The 18814-nt window shown below is 42.2% G+C and overlaps 1 protein-coding gene across 1 annotated transcript in view; it reads right to left on the reverse strand.

Moving 5' to 3' along the window:
• Window positions 1-5832: 5832 nt before the first annotated feature.
• The window catches only part of ZNF229 (zinc finger protein 229), a 24474-nt gene continuing 11492 nt past the window's right edge, over window positions 5833-18814 (reverse strand). The window contains exons 5-6 of the mRNA XM_011997769.1: window positions 11176-11320; window positions 5833-9577 (exon numbers count right to left, since the gene is read on the reverse strand). Coding sequence (XP_011853159.1) covers window positions 7380-9577; window positions 11176-11320 — 2343 coding nt within the window. The 3' untranslated portion in view covers window positions 5833-7379. The remainder of the gene's footprint in view (window positions 9578-11175; window positions 11321-18814) is intronic.

An 18814-nucleotide genomic window follows, 5' to 3' on the forward strand; every position in this document is an offset into this window, starting at 1 on the left:
TTGATGGGCTTGTTTGTTTTTTCTCGTAAGTTTAAGTTCCTTGAAGATTCTGGATATTAGACCCTTGTCAGATGGGTAGCTTGCAACAATTTTCTCCCATTCTGTAGGTTGCCTGATCACTCTGTTGATAGTTTCTTCTGCTGTGCAGAAGCTCTTTGATTTGATTAGATCCCACCTGTCAGTTTTGGCTTTTGTTGCAATTGCTGTCGGTGTTTTAGTCATGAAGTCTTTGCCCATGCCTGTGTCCTGAATGGTACTGCCTAGGTTTATTTCTAGGGTTTTTATGGTTTGGGGTTTTACATTTAAGTCTTTAACCAATCTTGAGTTAATTTTTGTATAAGGTGTAAGGAAGGGTTTCAGTTTCTATTTTCTGCACATGGCTAGCCCGTTTTCCCAGCGTCATTTATTAAATAGGGATCTTTTCTCCATTATTTGTTTTTGGCAGGTTTGTCAAAGATCAGATGGTTGTAGATGTGTAGTGTTATTTTTGAGGTCTCTGTTCTGTCCCATTGGTCTATATATCTGTTTTGGTGTCAATACCATGCTGTTTTGGTTACTGTAGCCTTGTAGTATAGTTTGAAGTCAGGTAGCATGATGCCTCCTCTAGCTTGGTGTTTTTTTTTTTTTTTTTTTTTACTTAGGATTGTCTTGGCTCTACGGGCTCTTTTTTGGTTCCATATGAAATTTAAAGTAGTTTTTCTAATTCTGCGAAGAAAGTCACTGGTAGCTTGATGGGAATAGCATTGAATCTATAAATTACTTTGGGCAGTATGGTGGCCATTTTCATGATACCAATTCTTCCTATCCATGAGCATGGAGTGTTTTTCCATTTGTTTATGTTCTCATTTCCTTGGGCAGCTGTTTGTAGTTCTCCTTGAAGAGGTCCTTCACATCCCTTGTAAGTGTTATTCCTAGGTATTTTATTATCTTTGTAGCAATTGTGAATGGGAGTTCACTCATGATTTGGCTCTCTGCTTGTCTATTGTTGGTGTATAAGAATGCTTGTGAATTTTGCACATTGATTTTGTATCCTGAGGAGACTGCTGAAGTTGCTTATCAGCTTAAGGAGTTTTTGGGCTGAGATGATGGGGTTTCCTAAATATACAATTATGTTGTATGCAAACGGGAACAATTTGACTTCCTCTCTTCCTATTTGAATATGCTTGCTTGCTTTCTCTTGCCTGGTTGCCCCAGCCAGAACTTCCAATACTGTGTTGAATAGGAGTGGTGAGAGAGGGCATCCTTGTCTTGTTCTGGTTTTCAAAGGGAATGCTTCCAGCTTTTGCTCATTTCATATGATATTGGCTATGGGTTTGTCATAAATATCTCTCATTATTTTGACATATGTTCCATCAATACCTAGTTTATTGATAGTTTTTTTTAGCATAAGGGATATTGAATTTTATCAAGGACCTCTTCTGCATCTATTGAGATAATCATGTGGTTTTTGTCATTGGTTCTGTTTATGTGATGGATGATGTTTATTGATTTGCATATGTTGAACCAGCCTTGCATCCTAGGGATGAAGCCAACTTGATCGTGGTTGATAAACTTTTTGATGTGCTGCTGATTTTGGTTTGCCAGTATTTTATTGAGGATTTCCGTATTGATGTTCATCAGGGATATTGGCCTGAAATGTTATTTTCTTGTTGTATCTCTGCCAGGTTTTGGTATGAGGATGATGCTGGCCTCATAACATGAGTTAGGAAGGAATCCCTCTTTTTCTATTGTTTGGAATAGTTTCAGAAGGAATGGTACTAGCTCTTCTTTGTAGAATTCAGTAGAATTCGGCTGTGAATCCACCTGGTCCTGGGCATTTTTGTTGGTAGACTATTAATTACTGCCTTAATTTCAGAAATTGTTATTGATCTACTCGGGGATTCAACTTCTTCCTGGTTTAGTCTTGGGAGGGTGTATGTGTCCAGGAATTTATCCATTTCTTCTAGATTTTCTAGTTTATTTGTGTAGAGGTATTTATAATATTCTCTGATGATAGTTTGTATTTCTGTGGGATCAGTGGTGATATCCTGTTTATAGCAGTTTATTAACTTGATAGACCCATAGTATGGAATACTATGCCCAAAAAAAATAAAGTAACTAATATATATGAACATGGAAATAACTCTGAGACAATGTAAACAAAACTAAGGTGCAGAATATCTAGTCAATATGGCACCATCTAAGTGAAAGCAAACAAAAACTGTCAAACTCTATCTGTGCTCTATCTGTACACAAATATGCATGTGAATATATAGAAGCTGATCTGAAACAACAGAGGTGAAACTGATGGTTATTTTGGGAGAGAAATGAAATTAAGGGAGAGGTGGTTGATGTAGGAAGGGGGCTTGCATTTTAACATAAGCCAATTATTATCTTAAACATATGTGTAATTTGCATTAGGAAAAAGAGAAATTAAGTCCTAGAAATATGCATATTTACAAGACACTAGGAGTGAAATAAAGTCTCAAACCAAAGAAGTGACAGACCAAGTTTTGGTTCCAAAGGAAGAAATAAAGTCCTAGCAACATGCAGACATTCTTAAGGAAACAAGTGGTGAAATAAAGTCTCAAACCGAAAAAGGGAAGGACCAATTTTTGGTTGAAATCGTGCTTCTCAACCTACATGCCCTGAGGTCAGGTCTATGAATTTGATCGTATATTAAAGGAAGAACAGAGATCAAATTATTGGAGAAAATTATCCTGAACACATGACAGACAGTAGCTACACAACACAAAATGGGGGAAAAATGAATAATGGAAAAATGGGTGAACAGTCAGGCATGGTGGTGTGCCCCTGTGGTCCTGGCTACTCAGGGGGTCGATTCAGGACGATTGCACAGAGACCCTGTGTCTAAAACGACTTTTCAAAATGAAAACATTGAAAACAGTGGCATGCCCCTGGTTGTTTGACCTGTGCTTCTGACAGGCCGGCTAGAAATCAGAATTCCACCACCATTTCCTTTTTGAATTCCATTAATCTGCCTAGAGCAGCTGACAGGACTCAGGGAAACACTTATGTTTAGCAGTTGATTCTGAAGGAAATTGCAGAACGGTACAGGTGAAGAGATGCATGGGACCAAGTTTTGGGGGAGGGGTGCACTGCCTTCCCAAGTGTTCCATCCAGAAGGAACCAAGTCTTTTTGGGACTAGACGGAGGCTTCATTCAACAGGCCTAAAGGAAGCAAACAAACCTACCCCGTTGGTAAAAGGAAAAAGAGTGAAAAATGTATTGGGTGAATACATCACATTTCTATGTGAAGCAGAGAGTGTGATTCTGTTTTAGAGATGAATGAAGAAAGGAATGGCGGATCTCAGGCTTAAACCCAGGTCAGTACGACTTCATGATCTGCCTTTCTGCTCTGCATGCTGCCTGCCTGTGACAGCTTCATGCAGGGCCCCATGCCCAGATTATGAAGAGGCATGATTCTTAATGGCTGAACTGTTAGTGGTTAAAATAGGGTCTGACATAGTATCTATTGACTGGCCAAATGTCAATAATAGCCATTCGAGAGGCTGAATGTGATATGCAGTCACTCCTGATGGCCAGATTGCACAATCCCATGTTATGCTGTGACTCCAGGGTTCAGTGCAACAGGCTGAGGTGTTTTCGGTATTCTTAGCAACACATCTGGATGCAAGATATCGCTCAAGTATAGCTAAGCTGAACTGTCTCATCCTAATGGTTGCTGGGAGATTCCCTTGCTAACTGGGCATGCTTCATTTTGAAGGCATACTGTTACTTCACAACGCCCTTATTATACTTGAGATATGTGTATTCAGGCTGACGACTGTCCTGAAGTATAGTTACAACTTGTTTAGATCCACAAATGCGTCTGGGGTATTGGTGTCCTTTGTATCTGAACCCACCTTACCAAACAAGTAATGCCAACAAGTCCACATCATCAACTTGTTAGCAGGATACAATGTTACTATCAGCATGAACCTTAGATTCTGACCACACCCATCTCCCCTACCAACCCACTCCAGTTAGCGAAAACTTGCTTAATATCTCTCTATGTACTACCAGATTTTATTTCCAATGTTGTCCCCACAGACAGGCTGCTTTTACAACTCTGCAAATTCCCTTAAACTTGTATTAACCTTTCTACCATAGAGCATTAAAAGAAATGACACCAGAGTAACGCCTCATTTTATCTCATAGAAAGCACTGAATTCCTACCCCCACAGCAACCCACTGCACAACAGTTGCAGCTTTCTCTCCTTAACTGTCTGTATACCTTATTGCCACTGAAATCCTAGCAGCTGGTTGGCACCTGAGTAAACTTTAGGCAACCCAGTGAGACCTCAAGGACTGCAGACCCCAAAGTAGAAAAGAGACATCACAAGTGCACAAGGCAAGACTCACTGTTGGCGTGACCATTCCATCCACATTAGTCTCCCATGATTACACAGGTGCTGTGGTTTTAAGATGTGACCCCTCCCCGTACGTGTAGCCTAGACTTAGTGACTCCTCATGAATATAGCGGAAGTGATGATGACTTAAGAAATTGGGTCATAAAAGGCACCCTGGCTTCCAGCTTGCTCTCTCCTCTCTGATTACTTACTCTGGGGGATGTCACTTGCTGCATGATGAAGGCCTTTAGCCCTGGGAAGGCCACAAGGTGAGAAACAGACTTCTGTTAACAGCCAGCAAGGAACTGAGAGGCTACTGCCTGAAGTGATCTTGGGAGCAGAACTTGCAGGCCCCAGTCCAGCATTCAGATGACTGCACCCCCAGCCAACATTTGACAGCTGCCTCTAGAACATTGGGGGAGATACTGCCTAGAATTTGAGGAGTCTGCTGACAACCTCAGGGAATACAGAATGAGTTAAACTTTTCAGCCACAAACTTTGAGGTAGGAGGGATGGGGATGGTGTCTGCATTTGTTCTATTGGCCATGAAATCCTACATCCCGAGTGACCCTGCTGCAGTTCCATAAATTACTTTTTATCCCTGCCCCTTGCCCCCTTCCGAAACCTTATTTCCCACAGTAAATACTTTGGTTATGTTCTTTATTTAGATATAAAGTGCCTGTTCCCCACCTCCTGACACGTCTTCTCTCTTTGGCAGCTCCAGGCAGCAGAGGGCTCAGACCAGAGCAGACCCAGGTTTCCTGAGTCACCAAGACAGAGAGGTTATCCTGGAGGAACACATGATGATGTGCTGCCCTCTACAAAACCAGGCTCGTGAGCTCACTAGTCCAAGAAGGCAGGACTGCAACATGGATACACCGTGGCTCCTAATTATCTAGATGGCCTCATCTCCTACCAGTCAGCAAAAATGATGTACCCTCTGAGAGTATTCACATCACTCATTTGTATGCCTTATCTTTGGTACAGGGAGTTGGGTGAACAGGAGAAAAAGCCAAAAAAGTTGCAGAGGTTACAACATGAATCTTTAATCATAACAGATTGTTCCATCAGGATTTTTTAAAAATAGCTTTACTGTTATTATAAAACTGAAAGATACTTTGTTACAAAGTAAAATACATAAAAGTACAATGTATGTATTATACATTCAGAATCCCACCACTAGAAATTAGTTATGATAGTGACCTCTCATAAGTATTTTTTTCTCTGTTGCTCTAAACATACAAATAGAAAAACATATTAACAAAATGGGGTCGTGCTATAATTGTTCTAAACCTCTCCTGGTTCACTAAACAGTTCACGAGCAACCTTCATCGTCATTATCTGTGTGCCTGGAGATTTCTAATGGCTTTCCGTTGCATACATATGCCTGAACTTATTTTTAAAAATTTCCTACCAATGGAAACTGGAAATATTAACATTTGCTATTAAAAAAAAAAAAAAACCTTTAAAAAACTCCACCTATTTACTGCTACTTCAAAGGTTATAGAAATTGAACTGATATGTTAACGAATTCTTTCAAAAACAGTGCACCCATTTTCTCTCTTACCAATAAGTACATAAGACTTATCATGTCCATTTTTGCAAAAATAAGTCCATTTTTGCACTGCTATAAAGAACTACCTGAGACTGGGTAATTTATAAAGGAAAGAGGTTTAATTGACTCACAGTTCCACATGGCTGGGGAGGCCTCCAAAAACTTACAGTCACAGCTGAATGCAAAGGAGAAATAAGGACCTTCTTCACAAGGGGGGCAGGAAGGAGACAGCGAGGAAGGGCTACACCTTAAAACCATCAGTCTCATGAGAACTCACTATCATGAGAACAGCAAGGGAGACATCTGCCTTCGTGATTCAATCATCTCTGACCAAGGCCCTCTTCTGACACATGGGGATTAAAATTTGAGATGAGATTTGGGTGGGGCACAGAGCCAAACCATATCAGACTGCATGTTTCTACAACCCCCACACTGATGGGGGATTTGATGACTCTATTTTACTACTGCTAATTTTACTACTTTAGGGTGAAATGGCATTTGTGATTTTTAAGATATCTAATATTTGATACATTAAACTATGAAATGAACTGGAGCAAAACCATTATATTCATGACAGCAATAAAACAAATTCCTAGAAATATGCTTAAGATGACTCAACCTATTTTTAACCGTCTCTAAGAAATATTACTAAGGGACCATATAAAATACTATCAGTGGGAAAAAGTCATTTTTTTAAGTGAAAAAAAAAAAATCAGCATTTCAAAGATGCCACATTCTTTCAAAATTAACCTATAAATTCAATGCAATGCCAATAAATAAATAAATGTAATTAATAACTCAATGCAACGCCAGATTTTGTTTTTTAAACCTGGAAAGTAAACTATTTCTGCAGTTTACTACAACTCCTCTGAGAGCTGTAAAGCTTACCTACGAGATAAAATACAGTCACAAAAACATAATAAAAATGTGAGACACACACAGATCTGCTAAGAGGACTCTTCCTGGTCTTCTCAGAGTGACTTGTTTCAATAACTGTTAATGTTACCTTTTTGTTTTTATAAAGTGATCTTTATAAGGTATGTACCACACTGGTTTTAGGAAGGTGAAAACTTGTTCCTACACTGTCCTATTGATATAGCTATACAACCCACACAAAGAATCTATGTCCATAATTGACACCTTGGATACATTCTCACCACTTGTACATTGTAAAAGCTCCCTCCCAGGCAGATTCTGATGAAAGTGAGGATTTTTACTGAAACCACTGCTGCATTGTTTCTTTAAAGCCTGCTCTGCTGCACAACAGACTCTTAAAGACTGAAATTTGTAACTGAAGTGCTTACTTATCACACTTCCAGGTCTTCCCTTCCTATGCAGACTATGAGATAAATGTAAAATCATCAGTTTCTCCTATAGCCCTCCTACATGTCACTTTCCTATGGTTTTTCTCCTGTGTTGGCTCTCAGATGGACAGAAAGCCCCAGGTCCCAGATGGAATCCTCTATGTACATCTACTTATAAGGGTTCTCATCTAAATGCACTCTCTGGTGGTTCCGCAGCCCTGAGGTGTACCTGAAGCCTTTCCCACACACATCACATGTATAGGGCTTCTCTCCAGTGTGGACTCTCTGATGAACATGAAGACAGGAGCTGCGGCCAAAGCCCTTCCCACACTCCTCACATTTATAGGGTTTCTCACCAGTGTGGACCCTCTGATGACCTTGAAGATGTGAGCGCTGACTATAGCACTTCCCACACACGTGACATCTGTATGGCTTCTCACCAGTGTGAACTCTCTTGTGACTAATGAGACCTGAGCCGTAACTGAAACCCTTCCCACATTCATAACAAGTGTAGGGTTTCTCTCCCGTGTGCAACCTCTGGTGGGTGCGAAGATTAGAGCCATAACTGAATCCCTTGCCACACCGATCACACGTATAGGGCTTCTTCCCCGTGTGGACTCGCTGATGTTTGTGAAGGCTTGACGTGCACCTAAAGCCCTTTCCACACTCTTGGCATCTGAAAGGTTTCTCACTAGTGTGGACTCTGTGGTGAATGAGAAGCCCTGAGCTGTAACTGAAGCCTTTGCCACACTCAGCACATTTATAGGGCTTCTCTCCAGTGTGGGCTCTCTGATGGTTAAGGAGGTCGGAGCTGTAGATGAAACCCTTCCCACACACATCACATATGTAGGGCCTCTCTCCCGTGTGGACCCACTGGTGGTGGTGAACGTCCGAATTCCGCCGGAAGCCCTTCCCACACTCACCACATTTATAGGGTTTCTCTCCTGTGTGGACCCTCTGATGGATGTGGAGGTCGGAGCGCCGGCCAAAGCCCTTCCCACATTCGCATTTGTAGGGTTTCTCTCCTGTGTGCAGTCTCTGATGGGTGAGAAGCCCTGAATTGTAAATGAAACTCTTACCACACACATTGCATTCGTACAGATGCTGACCCATGTGAACTCTCTGGTGAGCTTGAAGGTACGAGTTGTGACTGAAACTTTTGCAACACTTGTCACACTGGTAGGGCCGCTCACCAGTGTGCGTCTTCTGATGACTGCTGAGGTTGGAGCTGCAGCTGAATCCCTTTCCACACTCGACACAGGTGTAGGGCTTTTCTCCAGAGTGAACGTGCTGGTGCTTGAGGAGTGCAGACTTCACGCAGAAGCCTTTGCCACACTCGCTGCAGATGTAGGGCTTCTCCCCTGTGTGCAGCCTTTGATGGACCTGAAGCACTGAGCTGTAACTGAAGCCCTTCCCACACTCGCTGCATTTATACGGTTTCTCTCCAGTGTGGACCCTCTGATGGACAAGCAGGTTTGAACTTCGAACAAATGCCTTCCCACACTCCTCACATTTATAAGGTCTCCTTCCTGTGTGCACCCCTTGATGAATAAGAAGAACCGATTTATACCTGAAATCCTTTCCACAGACATCACATCTATAGAGCATGTCTCCCACAGGGGCTCTGGGGTCGTTGTGTATGTGCCTGTTCTCAAGACTCTTAACAGATTTCTCTCCTGTGGGAATTCTTTGATGTCTGTTAAGATAGGAACTCTGCCTCAAGTCCTTACCTTTCTTTTTCAAAGGTACCCTTGGATGGGGGGGAAGGTCTGATTCGTCCCTGAAGCCATTTCCATATTCGTTACTTTTCAAGCCATTCTCTCCAGGGTTATTGTGATGAAGTACAGAGTTTTTAATGCAGTCTTTTCTACATTTATTGCAACCACATGGCTTGTCTATTTCAGGGAATCTGTGATCAACATGACAAGATATCCAGCAAAAGCTGTAATCATCCCAATTACATTTACATACAGTGTCTTCTGTGTTGAGATTTTCACATCTTTCTTGAACATCCCCTGACTGGTTCACAAATGCTTTTGCCCAAGATCCTTGAATGGGGATTGGTCTTATAGCTCTCCAGGCTGGAAACTGTTGATTTTCTAAAGCGGTAAGCCCATACCCTTGTAGACTGTCCAGGAAATTCTCAATTGGAAAACACTGTGTAGATGCTTCTTCCCACGCTTGATGGGAAGCAGCATCTCCTGAGAACTGGAAGTCTTTTCCTTGCAGATTTACTCTACAGTCTTGACTCCCAGGTAATTCACCCACCACCTCTTCCCAGATTTTGCAGGAGGAGAGTTCTTCGTGTGAAAATAACCTTAATTCTTCATCTTGAATATATTCCATATCCCTTCCATTCTTGTCTCCTATGAGGTTAAAGACAATTCAGAGATGAGAACTAGTAAAAGACTGGCTCAGGGACATCAGACTTTCAGACTTGAAGTAATAGTAGCCTAGAGAAAAATTACGCTTTATGTATCATAACTATTAGAGCACTTATGTTTATGACAGGAAGAGGCTCCTATTAATAAGTTTTGAAGCTAAATGCTAGTATGATCCTGTATCTGACACTGTATATAAATAATATCTGACACAATTGTAACACTTCCTATCTGCCAATGACGTACACATATTAACTGACTTAAACCTCAGAATAATATCGAAGTAGAAATCATTATATTATCTTCATTTTCTAATGATGAAACCAAGTCAGAGAGAGGGTAGGTAACCTAGCACATTATTCCACCATACTGTGAGGCAGTGGTGGAGCTGGCATTTAAATGCAGGAAGCCCACACGGCCTTCTCCCTGCACTGTGTCTCAGAGCGACTGTACTCTGGGTATGTGTAAGCCATACTTCAGGAGGGTGCCAAATTTTCCACAGTGCACCACCTGTGTCATCTCGTGTGAGCAGATTCAATAGGAATCCAGAAAACACTGTTAAGGCAGGAAGACACACACATATTTGACTTACAATCATTACTTATGCCTTGAGATCCTCTGGATCCCAGGCTGCAAAGGATCAAACTGGCATATTGACCATAGTTCTGGATGATTTAAAAATTGTGTCCATGTTTTCTGATATTCTTTATTGGCTATTTTTATCTTTTAGGGCTCGAGTAACAAGAACCTTTTTATAACCAGGGACTAGTACAATACTAGAAAAAAGTGAGAAATTCATTTGAGGACTCTCAATATTCTGGGACAGTCTCTCTGCCACTGGCTTGCCTTCTACTGCCTGGCTGTTTCTATTAGAGGGACGGAAGTCCAGAGGTCCCTCACTCATTCTGGGTATGATATTCTGTGAAAGACACACAGAAACCATGAGAAGGTAGGAACTGAACGGAAGAAATGAAGTGGCAGAACAATCATCTACGATGCTGCCAACAGTACCCACAGGCAACACAAGGGGTGATGAATGGGACCTCTTGTGTGGCAAGCTCACTCCTCACTGCCCAGCCAGGCTCTTGTCTCCAAGACCTCTAGGCCCCATGGTTCTCACCTGGAGATGCATCTCTTGGAGTTTCTCCACCTGTTACCCCAGTCTTCAAAAATTCCTATGTTGAAATCCTAAATTCCAATGTGATACCATTAGGAGGTGGTGGGTCTTTGGGAGGTAATTAAGTCATGAAGGTGGAGCCCCCAGAACAGAAATTAGTGTCCTTAGAAAACAGATCCCCAGAGAGCTCTTCTCTGCCATGTGAGGACACAAAAGGAAGTCAGCTATCTGCACCCTGGCAGAGGGCTCGCACCAGAACCCAACCATGCTGGCACCCTGATCTCGGACCGGGCCTTCCAGACTCTGAGAAATAAACTTCTGTTGTTTATATGCTACCCAGTCTGGCAATTTTTTATAGCAGCCGGAGCTACGAGTTCTATAAAAATAAGATTTAACCTGTGTAAAAAAGTCAAAAATATCTTCTCTCCAGGAACAAGAACACTCCAAGAAGTTCAGTTCCAATTACCCGGAGGATTCCTCTCACCCACTGAGAGCAGGTTCCTGAAATTCTCCAGCATCACATCTCGGTACAGCTGTCTCTGGGTAGAGTCCAGCAGCCCCAGCTCCTCCTCAGTGAAGACCACAGCCACGTCCTTGAAGCTTAATGGCTCCTACAATGAAAAACCATTAACACAAACATCTACTAGATGAAGACAAATTGGTGTCCACAGAGGAGGTTTATAGAAACAAAAGAATTTAAAAATCTAAAGATAAACTGCACATCTCTAAAAAAAAGAAGACAGCAGGAAGTTGTTCAGCCGGATGTGTCAACTTCAGTTTATTAATGTTTAGTGCCAATAATTTCAATTCTAACCAACTGAACTACCCCAGACATGCAGCGTCAAGCAACAAACACATCGTATCCTGTGCTCACTTAGGGCACTTTTTTTTTTGGACGCAGGGTCTCTTACTTTGTGGCTCAGGCTGGCGTGCACTGGTGCAATCATAGCTCACTGCAGCCTCAATCTCCAGGGTTCAAGCAATCCCCATGCCTCACTCAGCCTCCCAAGTAGCTAGGACTACAGGCTTGCAACACCACATCCAGCTAATTTTTATTTTTTTGTAGAGATGGGACCTTGCTATGCTGCTCTGGCTGGTCTCAAACTCATGGCTTCAAGCGATTCTACCATCTTAGCCTCCAAAGTGTTGGGATTAACAGGGGTGAGCCACTGATATTTGGAAATTTGTCCACTGACACAGTTTGGATATTTGTCCCTGACCAAATCTCATGTTGAACTGTAATCCCCAGTACTAGGAAGCGAGGGTGGGAGGTGTTTGGATCATGTGGGCAGATCCCTCATGACTGGGTGCTGTCTTCATGATAGTGAGTTCTTGTGAGATCTAGTCATTTAAAATTGTATGGCACCTCCACTTCCCCTCCCCCAACCACACTTCTTGCTTTCAGTATGTAAAGTTCCTGCTCTCCCTTCACCTTCTGTTATGACTATAAGCTTTCTGAGGCTTCCCTAGAAGCCCAGCAAATGCCAGCAGCATGCTTCCTGTTTAGCCTGCAGAGCTGTGAGCCAATTAAACCTCTTTTCTTTATAAATCACCCAGTCTTGGGGTTTTTTTTTTTTTTTTGAGACAGAGTCTTGCTCTCTCACCCAGGCTAGAGTGCAGTGGTGCGATCTCGGCTCACTGCAACCTCTGCTTCCCAGGTTCAAGTGATTCTCCTGTCTCAGCCTCCTGAGTAGCTGGGACTACAGGTGCGTGCCACCATGCCCAGCTAATCTTTTTGTGTTTTTAATAGAGACAGGGTTTCACCGTGTTAGCCAGGATGGTCTCAATCGCCTGACCTCCTGATCCACCCGGGTATTTCTTTGTAGCAATGCCAGAATGGCCTAACACACCCAGCCTACTGTGAGCACTTCTTGGAGAAATTTCTCTGAACTAGATCACGTGAATCACTTGTCTGCACATTTTATAATCTGACTGTGACTTGCAGATTGCCAATTTTTTCTCCAAGAAGGCTGTTACAATTTACAGTTCCAACAGTGCCTAATTTACTGTGCCCATGCCTGCATGTACCCTGAAATCATTTTCTCTGCCAGAATGATGGTTCTTTCCCAATCATTCGCTATTCTTTCATCACCAGGTGCGCAAATCCTGTTCTCTGCGACCACAGCCCCTCTTCCATTCCACACCCTTTTTAAGGGACTTCCATGTCAACCACTGACAGAAATCAGCTAATGTATGTCCTGCAACCATCTCCTCAACCAGGTGAGACCTCAAAAGTAGCATTTCGAACCAAGGAATTTCAAACTATGCTGTGTCCCCTTCAGCTCTGAATGGTGACCTGTGTTTTTAAAGCTAATTGTTCCAGTCCAGTGAGAATAAATGGCAGTCGCGTATTCTGCAATACAGTGATCATCAAAATATTACTGTAATATCCTTGCTGTTTCCGCTTGGACAGTGGCAAGCTTTCTTGAGAACTGCATATGGGAGCTCTCAGAATTATACTTTGCCTTGGCTGGGCATAGTGGCTCACATCTGTAATCCCAGCACTTTGGGAGGCTGAGGCGGGTGGATCACAAGGTCAGGAGTTCCAGACCAGCCCATCTCTACTAAAAATACCAAAAAAAAAAAAAAAAAAAAAGCGGGGAGTGGTGGCGGGTGCCTGTAGTCCCAGCGACTCGGGAGGCTGAGGCAGGAGAATGGCCCTGGGAGGCGGAGCTTGCAGTGAGCCGAGATCGCGCCACTGCACTCCAGCCTGGGCGACAGAGCAAGACTGTCTCAAAAAAGAAAAAAAGAAGAATTACACTTTGCCTCCAGCATGTCCCTGGAGTACCTGCAACAAGGTATTACAAGTCAAGAATGAGATGACTACTTTTACTTGACTTTGTTGTTTAAGTCATGCATATATTTTTTATATGAAGGCATGGTAGCTATAGAAAGTTTTAGTGCATGTTATATGGTTTGTCTCTGTCCCCAACCAAATCTCATCTTAAATTGTAGCTCCCATAATTCCCACGTGTTATGAAAGTGACCTGACAGGAGATAACTGAATCATGGGGGTGGGTCTTTCCCATGCTGTTCTCATGATGGTGAATAAGTCCCACGAGATCTGATGGCTTTATAAATAGGAGTTCCCCTCCATAGCCTCTCTTGCCTGCCGCCATGTAAGACATCCTTTGCTCTTCCACCATGAGTGTGAGGCCTCCCCAGCCATGTGGAACTGTGACTGAAGCCTCTTTCCTTTATAAATTACTCAGTCTTGAGTATGTCTTTATTAGTAGCATGAGAACAGACTAATACAGAATGCATGCCATATTACTTTTTCAAGAAATATTCAGTACCTATAAAATAATGTTAGTCACCAGGAATTACAGAGATGAGCCAAAAAGCTAGAGCTTCATGGAGCTAGTATTGGCAGTTCCTAAAACCAGATCCAGGTTGTATGATGGGCCATGAGAACTCACAGGACCTGATATACAATGACACTCATGGCTAAGACTTACTACAGTGAAAGAAAATAAAATACAATTAGCAAGGGGAAAAGACACATGGGGTGAACTTGGAAAGAAACCAAGTGCAAGCTTCCAAGAGTCCTTTCCTACTGGAGTCACACAGGTACGCTTAATTCCTCCAAAAATCAATTGCAACAAGGCCTGTGAAATGCTATCTATCAGAGAAGCTCAGTGGAGACTTGGTGTCCAGGATTTTCACTGGGGGCTAGTCACATAGGTACCTCCTGACTTCCTGACTAGCACACACCAAAGTTTCAGACTTCCAGAAAAGCAGGTTTTCAGTAGAAATCATATTGTTTGCACAAACAGTCCAGGTACTGTATGCCATTCTTATCAGAAGCAATGTTTACAGAGGCAAATGCTTTGCTTGAGAAAGCAAAACTGGATCTCAATTCTGAAGCACAAGTAGAAATTAACTGAGGGAAAACAGAGGAGAGAAAATTCCAGACAGTGGGAACAGTTGGTGAAAACCTGGAAGTGGTAAGAAGCAGGGCACACGTATCTCAGCCTCAGGCAATGCCGCTGTGAAGCAGGCGGCAGCCAGATCACTCCGGGTCTCTTAGGCTACATTGATGATTTTGGTCTTTCCTCAAAGCAGGAAACAAACACTGAAGGGTGGTTTACAGTGGGTAGTGATAAAATTAAGATGAGCTGTCTTAAAATTATGAACCCGACACAGCATGGAAAAACACAGGAATGGATCAAGTATAGACACAAGGAGACCACATAGGAGGCCACTGCAATAGTTACAGGGAGACATGTTAGCCCGGACTTGGACATGGCTTGGGAAATGGAAAGAAGCAGACAGATTGTATTATTAAGAGGGACTGACTGCATGGAGGCATAAGAGAACTTTCTGAAGTGTTGCAAATGCTCTGTATCTTGGATATGGTGGTGAATATATGTCTTAAAATTTACTGAACACTTTCAATAAGTATATTTTATTGTGTGTAAATTCTCTCTCAATAAAGTTGATTTTAAAAGTTCCCTGGGGTGGATAATTTCTTTACAGAGGAAACTGAGGCACAGGGAGACGGGCAGAAAAGGGTTAACTTAGCAAGCCCAAGACTGGTATCTCCATAAAGGCTTCCAGGGTTGGATGGCCCTTGGCTGGGGTCTGAGAACTCAGCTTTTAAAATGTTCCCCTCACACACAGGGTTGGGGCACGGAACCCTGGTATACCAGCTGTTTGTGGTTTATGGAACAATGTGACTTATGATGAATGCCTACTCTTCTTCCAGGAGTCTGAATTTTGGTACATGGAAGGTAGAGGGTGCCAATGTGTCCAGTTCCCAACAAAAATCTGGTTGCTGAGCCTGTACTGGGCTCCTCTGGGCAGAAACACTGTACACAAGTGGCTGCAATGCTGCGCTGGGGAGTGTGTTGTGGGAGACCTTTCATGTGAGGGAGAGCACAGGAAGCCTGCACGTGAATTCCACCAGTCTCCGCCTGTGTCTATCTCCCTGCCTGATCCAGATGTGTATTCTTACTGTGCCACTATAATAAATTTTAGCCATAAGGAAAACTACACACTAGGCCCAGGAGTCCAGGCAAAGCACCAAATATGAAGGTGACCCCGGGGACCCCTGCACCAGAAGGTCAAGTAACTTGGCCAAAGTCACAGAGCTAGGAAGATACACAACTAGAACTTGAACACATAGAGCTTAGTTCCAGAGCCGCTATGCTTTAACAACTGTCCTATAAAAGCCAAGATGTGTGTTAGCAGGAGACCAGAAAATAAGATATAAAGCAGATAATATCAATCCCTTACACTTACATCAAACTTATTATAAGGTAGGTAGGTACTAGGCTAAGAATTTTTATAGGACCTATCTCATTTAATCCTCACAGAACTTGCAAGATAGTTACCACTGCTATCCTCATTTCACAGATGAGAAAAATGGGGTCTCAGAAAATTGAGTATTATTTGTCCAAAAATATACACCTAATAAACGTTGAGTGACGAGTGGACTAAGGCAGAAACACCAACAGAGCCCTCTTCCCGGCAGAATCCTGAACTAAACCATCAATCCCAAGACTAGAGGTGTTGTGGAAGGGAGAAAGCTCAGGCCAGAAGAGGTCAGTTAGGCAATTAATTAAACAGCTGTTGACTAGACACCAACTCTCATTTTTTAATATCCAGCCCTGCCTTCTCCACTGAGTCCTGGAATATCCAGCTATTACTTGGGCATCTAAAGGAATCTTGAGCCTAAAAGAGCCCAATCAGAATGGAGCTGTTACTCCCAAGTTATTGTCTACTAATCTCCCCTACATGGATAAACTGAGGTGCTCCCAAACCTGTTTTTCAGGCCAAAAACCTTGCAGCCACCCATTCACCCTGGCTATGTCCCTTAAAATACTCAAGGGTACTTGTCTACTTTTTAATTGATTTGCTACCCATCTTCCCTTTCTGGAATGTCAGCCCCATGAGGTGGGGATGTTATCCATTTTCTTCTCTAATATATTACCAGTGCTTAATGTTTGGCCCATAGTTGGGTATTCAACAAATATTTGCTGAATGAATAAGTGAAAGAAAATGTGAACAGACCAATGCCACAAAAGTAACTGAAAAAAAGTAGCTCGAGATCTACCATGGGCTTGGTGAGGTAGCTCCAAGTTATAGTCCCAGCACTCTGGGAGGCCAAGGTGGGAAGATTCCTTCAGGCTAGGAGTTTTAGACCAGCCTGGGCAACATGGCAAGACTCCGTATCTACAAAAAATGGAAACATTAGTGGGACGTGATGGTGCGCACCTGTAGGCCCAGCTGTTCGGGAGGCTGAGGTGGAAGCCTGGGAGTTCAAGGCTGCAGTGAACTTAGATTGTACCACTGCACTCCAGCCTGGGTGACAGACAGACCCTGTCTCAAACAACAACAACAACAACAACAAAAACCAACACCACCAACCCAAAAACTACCATAAAACAAAGGGCACCATTACTAAGTTCTAGCCAAACTTTAATTCCAACATCATTTTTTTTTTCAAATTTCTAAATTTCAAAAGTAGGTGTTTAAGCCAGGCACAGTGGCTCCTGCCTGTCATCCCAGCACTCTGTGAGACCGGGGTGGGAGGATCATTTGATTCCAGGAGTTTGAGACCAGCTTCGGCAACACAGGGAGACCTACATCCCTACAAAAAATAAAATAAGCTAGGTGTGATGGCGCACCTTAGTCCCAGCTACTTGGGAGGCTAAAGTGGAAGTATCACTTGAGCCTGGGAGGTCAAGGCTGCAGTGAGCTGTGGCTGCACCACTGCACTCCAGCCTGAGTGACACAGCGAGACTGTGTCTTAAAAAAAAATAGTTGGTATTCAATGCAGGTGTTCAAGTAATTCAGTGAACCAGAGTACAGAATGCAGAGCAGTCAGGTCCATGTGAAATAGCAATCAATTGCTGTATTTCCTTCTGTCTTTGTATATGATATGTATACATACATACATATGTGTGTGTATATTTATATGTACAAACATATATATATATTTACACACACACAAATGAGTGTGGTATTTTGGTTGACTTGAAAAAGAATGATTGATGTAAAAATAACATTTTCATAACTGGGTACCCATCTTGAAGAAATGAACTTAAATGTCAACCTCATGTCATTTACAAAAATAAATTACAGTTATACTAGAGATAAAACATTTTTTCAGACCTTGCTGATGAGAAAAACATTTTTAATATAAATGTTAAACAGCCATTTAGATGACTTTTTGATTAGTCTGAGAATGGATAAGGTCTTTTGAAATTATACGAAACCAAATTTTCAAAAAGGAACTAATAAATCATTTAACTATATAAGAACTTTAAACTTCTTTACAGTCACCATTAAGAAAGTAAAATTTAAGAAGACATATATGCAGCCAACAAGCATATTTAAAAATGTTCAACATGACTACAGAAATGAAAATCAAAACCACAAGATACCACCTCACCCCAGTCAGAATGGCTATTACTAAGAAGTCAAAAAATAAACACTGGCAAGTGGAGAAAAAAGAACACTTATACACTGCTGGTGGAAATATAAATTAGTTTAGACATTATTCAAAGCAGTGTGGTGATTCATAAAAGAACTTAAAACAGAACTACCATTCAACCCAGCAATCCCATTATTGGGTATATACCCAAAGAAATATAAATTATTCTACCATAAACACGCATGCACACGCATGTTCACTGCAGCACTACTCACAACAGAAAAGACATGAAATCAAACTAAATGTCCATCAATAGTAGACTAGATAAATAAAACGTGGAACATATATACCATGGAATACTATACAGCCATAAAACAGAATGAGATCATGTCCTCTGCAGCAACATGGAAGGAGCTGGAGGCCATTATCTTAAGCAAAGTAATGCAGGAACCGAAAATCAAATACCGCATGTTCTCACTTATAAGTGGGAGGTAAATGATGAGAACACTTGGACACACAAGAGGGAACGACAGACACAGGCGCCTACTTGAGAGCGGACAGTGGGAGGAGGGAGAAGATCAGGAAAAATAACTAATGGACATTAGTCACCAGGCTTATTACCTGGGTGACCAAATAATCTGTACAACAAACCCTCATGACATGCAATTCACCCATATAACAAACCTATGTACCCTGAACCTGGAATTTTTATATAACAAACCTA

The sequence above is a fragment of the Mandrillus leucophaeus genome, unplaced genomic scaffold (genome assembly GCF_000951045.1).
Source record: "Mandrillus leucophaeus isolate KB7577 unplaced genomic scaffold, Mleu.le_1.0 Scaffold546, whole genome shotgun sequence".
In the NCBI taxonomy this organism is placed as follows: Eukaryota; Metazoa; Chordata; class Mammalia; order Primates; family Cercopithecidae; genus Mandrillus; species Mandrillus leucophaeus.